The sequence below is a fragment of the Montipora foliosa genome, chromosome 9 (assembly GCF_036669935.1).
Source record: "Montipora foliosa isolate CH-2021 chromosome 9, ASM3666993v2, whole genome shotgun sequence".
Classification (NCBI taxonomy): Eukaryota; Metazoa; Cnidaria; class Anthozoa; order Scleractinia; family Acroporidae; genus Montipora; species Montipora foliosa.
Window position 1 is genome coordinate 47218576 of NC_090877.1, and position 5000 is coordinate 47223575.

Consider the following 5000-nt stretch of genomic DNA (forward strand, 5'->3'; position numbering starts at 1 on the left):
AAGGTATCTATAGCTGACCCAGTTTACAATGAGTCAATTTTACTCTAACCAAGAAGCGAAGTCCTATCCGACTTAATTAATACTCAATATCCTTTACATCACTAAGGCCGCACATTTCTTAATGATTGCTTTCCAATATTTCACTGAACTGATATCCTGACTGTTTTTTTACATTTTATTTTCCTGCTGGTACTGCAATATTTAAATTCTTTCTTTTTTTTTTTTTGAGTCCAAGCCACTAAAAAGGTATGCCATAGCCTGCCTGACAGAAAACACTTACGGCGTTGTCGCTTGTCTTACCTCATCCTCGGAGACCCAGGGGCAGATCGCGGAGACAAGGGAAAGTCAAAACGGGCGAAAGAAGATGGCGACGAAGAAAAACATAGTAGGGCGAGAAGAGCCCCTGGGGACAAGTTCTTACCAGACCAGTTCCAAACAGCAGAGGTAATCCTCAATTCTGATTGGTGCCAGAAATTCTTTGTGTTTTTCTGGCCAATCAGAGGTCAGCAGGCCGTGAAGTCGTTTCGTGTCTTCTTACACGGAAATCACTTGATCGCCATACTCGCCTTGGTTCGTTTGGCAAGGTTTTGCTCGAGGAGAAAAGTCTCAATCACAGCACAAAATATATGTACAGGGAATCGTTCGGAATATCGGCGGAGAAATACGCTGGACCTTTCACAGGTATTGGTACAGTAGCGTATTTCCAAGTGTGCGAAATTTGTTTAAAGATGACCTCACCGATTCACCTAATAAAATAGCAGCGATTACTTTTGATCTCCTTTTTTTAGTCGAGGTATTTCTAGATTTCTTGCATCAATTGCTGTGGCTGAAATTTTGCTGATCTCCAGAGAAAACCTTTGCTTCTGAATGCTGCCAAAGTAACAGCTGATGAGTTCTTTAATAGCCTTGCAAAGGGCAATACCCAGGCTGTGCAAATGTGCTGGCAATTCCTTTGAGACAATTTTACTTGGATAATGGACAATAATCTGAACGTGAAAAAAGATTAAAGACAGTTGTAAAGAACACAGGAAAGAGATTGTGAATATTTTATGAGCACCGTAAGTTGGGTTGTCATTAATGTTCTCAAGCAACATTAATTTTGCTCTAAGGAAAATTTTGTTTGCTATTTCATATTTTCATACAAAAGTGTGCTGTGTGTTCGACAGTAATAACAACAACGGAGTCCTGAGGTTTCTAAAACAATGCTGAAAGAAATCTTCTCCAATAGTAAAACGAGTTTGGATTCATGTAGTACATAATCTGAGTTGTACCTCTGCAAATATAAAATCTTAACCTTGATATTTCTCTTTACATCAAAGATCCCAAAAATGTGACAACTTATAATAATTATTTCACATTCGTTCAATATTTTTTATTAATTTGTCAGCGTTATTGGACACATCAGAAAAAGTGGCACAATATTTCAGTTTAGGGAAACAAAATAGAACCTCAAAAAATGAACCATTAGTAACTGATTTATGTACTATTTTCATATTTCCCACAGAAAGAAGGAAACAGCATACTCATTCTATAGTACAAGTATGTTGAACAACGACAACAATGATATTAATGATAATGATAATGATAATAATAATAATAATAATTATTATTATTATTATTATTATTATTATTATTATTATTATTATTATCGTTATTATTATTATTATTATTATTATTACTATTATTGTTGTTGTTCAACTGTATCCAGCTGCTTGGGTTTTGAAATCAGCATAAATTTTATACTCAGGCAAAATGCAAAATGTCACTGCAGCATTAATCTAGATAGACAATTGTTGAAGAGGTAAAGAGCACTCCACAGAATGACAGAAATGTGGTCACTGATGAAAAGAGAAATTATTTTCTCAGTTTAAGGAATGGGAAAAAGATTACTCCAATCTTTACAAAAGGGCTACAGCTTCATACCTGTGTAATACTATTGCAAGGCAATGTTTTAAAGGGTGTTTGCTGGGTCCCAACTGCTGCTATGCTAATGGTACAGTGCTGCTCAAAGGCCCTCTATAACTTGTTGCTTGAAAAGTATCTCAAAACCAATTCAGTGAGCAGTATTTTGTTTTTTAGATTTTGAAACCATATCATAATTCTGTGACCCAGCACATGATGTGAGAAAGAACTATAAACTGAAGAAGAATTTGAAATATTTAAGAAAAAGCTGAAAGATGAAAAAAATTCCACTGGAAGAATGCAAAATAACGCTTCTCACTTGTTTCCAAACAAATCAGGGAACGACGCTAGACGAACTTTTGAGATAAACCTGACCAAATCTAACAAACTATTTCTGGTTGTATTAATCTTGATTCATTAATGATCCTCTAGAGCGGCTCAGGTGGCATGTGTGACAATAAGCCGGAGCACTTGGCGGAACATCTGTTCTGAGCCTCCTAAAGGATAAGGATATGGCATCTTTTGTAAAAAGTTAAACTAAGTAATTTGCGAAAAACTTGAAACTTAAGGATATGCCATTATAACAATGGCAAATTTCATTTTCTAGTACACTGTCAGTGTAATAAAACATGTGTTTCTACATCAACATACAGTGTGTGTATGTATACAGAATTATTGCAATTGTGTATACCTTGACAGATATTCCTTTACTTGATTTTGGAAAGCAGTGGCAACTTGATTTTGGTGTTTGGGTGCTTTCCTCATGGTGATTTTTTGACTCACCAGGACAATACATCACCGAGGATGGTGGAATTGGCTTAATTGGTACATTTTCAAAGGGAATTCTATAACCTTTTTCCATGTCACTGTGACAAGCAGTTTCTGCATCTTGCCTCGGTGTCAAAGGATAAAGGGGATGTCTCCTTTTCAACAAGTGCTTTGCTGAAATGGCAAATGAAGACCTTTTTTTTTCCAGATTGATTCCAGCCTTTTGTGACAAGTGTCGCACAATGCACCAGAAAGACCATCATCTGCCTGGACCTTTAAGTTTGATAGAAATTTAACCTCTTCAAATATTCTCAAAAATTTACCATAAAGGTTTTGCTGTCTCTGTTTGTTAACAAAAACGTAAGGACGCACTCGACAACAGGCATGACTGAACTGTTTCTTTCGGTTGGCTCATCGTGAACAATATCGTGAAGAGAACACGAGCTCGATAGCGTTGCATTGAACTTAATTTGGCGCGCATTGAAATAAAGTCGTGCTGCGTGTGACCCGTGCGATCAAGAATTTCTCGAGATTAGCAAAAGTTATTGCCACCGCAATTCATGTAAGATTTCTAGAAATACCTCGACCAGGATAAGGGGACAATGAAAATAATTGTCAGATCAAAAGTAATCGCTGCTATTTTATTAGGTGAATCGGTGAGGTCATCTTTAAACAAATTTCGCACACTTGGAAATACGCTACTGTACCAATACCTGCGAAAGGTCCAGCGTATTTCTCCGCCGATATTCCGAACGATTCCCTGTATATGTATTTTGTGCTGTGATTGAGACTTTTCTCCTCGAGCAAAACCAAGGCGAGTATGGCGATCAAATGATTTCCGTGTAAGAAGACACGAAACGACTTAACGGCTTGCTGACCTCTGATTGGCCAGAAAAACACAAAGAATTTCCGGCACCAATCAGAATTGAGGATTACCTCTGCTGTTTGGAACTGGTCTGGTAAGAACTTGTCCCCAGGGGCTCTTCTCGCCCTACTATGTTTTTCTTCGTCGCCATCTTCTTTCGCCCGTTTTGACTTTCCCTTGCCTCCGCGATCTGCCCCTGGGTCTCCGAGGATGGTCTTACCTTGGAAAGTACGACAAACCGGAAATGCGCTTGTCTCGAAGGCTACGTATGTCAGTGATGTATATACAATCAACGGTTTTTTTATTTAACAGTGAAGGTTGAAACGAGATGGGAGGACATGCATTTCTGCACGAAAAAAAAAATTGGATAACCTTTTAGAGATATCACTCACTTGTCTAACAAAGCTTATAATTCACGAGGGTCGCTTCCCCTCTAGTGAATACTGTGGACCGAGCTGGGATGAGATCCTCACTTCACCCCAGTTTTATGACACAAGCTTGCAGCGTCAGTAGCTTCTTCCTCTAACAAGAGAATAATGCAGGAAGCACCACCTATGGGTATTCACCAGATTGATGGGCATACACGCAATAACCCCGGCAGGGGAGGCTCAGGGTGTCCTGTCACTTGCCCAAGTTGAGCACCCAGACTACTGGAGGGAAGGAGGCGTCCTACTTCTCCATTCTAGACCGGCTCCTAGCTGGGCCTAGCCACTGCTCTAGTCTGTCCTGCAAACTGATTGTTAGGCCGGTCGGCAAGAAATTTAAGATTTGCCTTTACGTCCCTTTGGGTTCTGCAATATTTTCAGAATTTTAATTTTGAATTCTCTCTTTTTTAAAAATTATTTCAGGCACTTCTAGTCCGAGCCATAAAACAGGTATGACACTGCTGTTTACATTTTCAATGTTTTTTCTTTGACAGGGATGATATCTATTTCTGCCTTTCAGCATTAATAAAACAGTATCATTCTCGTTCCAAAGGATTAATCCCATTTTCCTAGCCGGCGGGGCCTTATGAAGACAGAGGATTCTAAGACTTCCGGAGTTCAATATGGGTCGTGATAGCACTAAATTAAACATGGCGTCGCTCCGAAGCATTAGATTCGAAGTCTCCTTGTGAAGCTTTGAGTGGCCTCAACTTAGAGAATGAGTCCCTTCGTGTCGAAGAGAAAGAAGCAATAAGTAATATCACAGTTTTAATTAAACAAAGACACTCATTTTAGCGACCGGCCGCGCCACATCTGCCATTTTACTACCGGTTCAATATTTAATTGTTCGCAACTAAGCTAACCAATGAAAAAATTGGAATTTCCTTTGTCTCCACTCTCACTGCACAATTTTAAACACTTGGTCAATGAGAGTGCATAATGTAATATGATCGCCATCAAGCTATGAAGGTTAAGTGTCAACAATCGCGATGCGATCCCGGGGTGGAGTCGATGTGATAAGAAATTTATCTGGCCTAAAG

At 39.0% G+C, this 5000-nt stretch overlaps 1 protein-coding gene across 1 annotated transcript in view; it reads left to right on the forward strand.

Moving 5' to 3' along the window:
• The window catches only part of LOC137971903 (endothelin-converting enzyme homolog), a 23398-nt gene that overhangs the window by 2695 nt on the left and 15703 nt on the right, over nucleotides 1-5000 (forward strand). The window contains exon 3 of the mRNA XM_068818644.1: nucleotides 4384-4410. Within this exon, the coding sequence (XP_068674745.1) occupies nucleotides 4384-4410 (27 nt within the window). The remainder of the gene's footprint in view (nucleotides 1-4383; nucleotides 4411-5000) is intronic.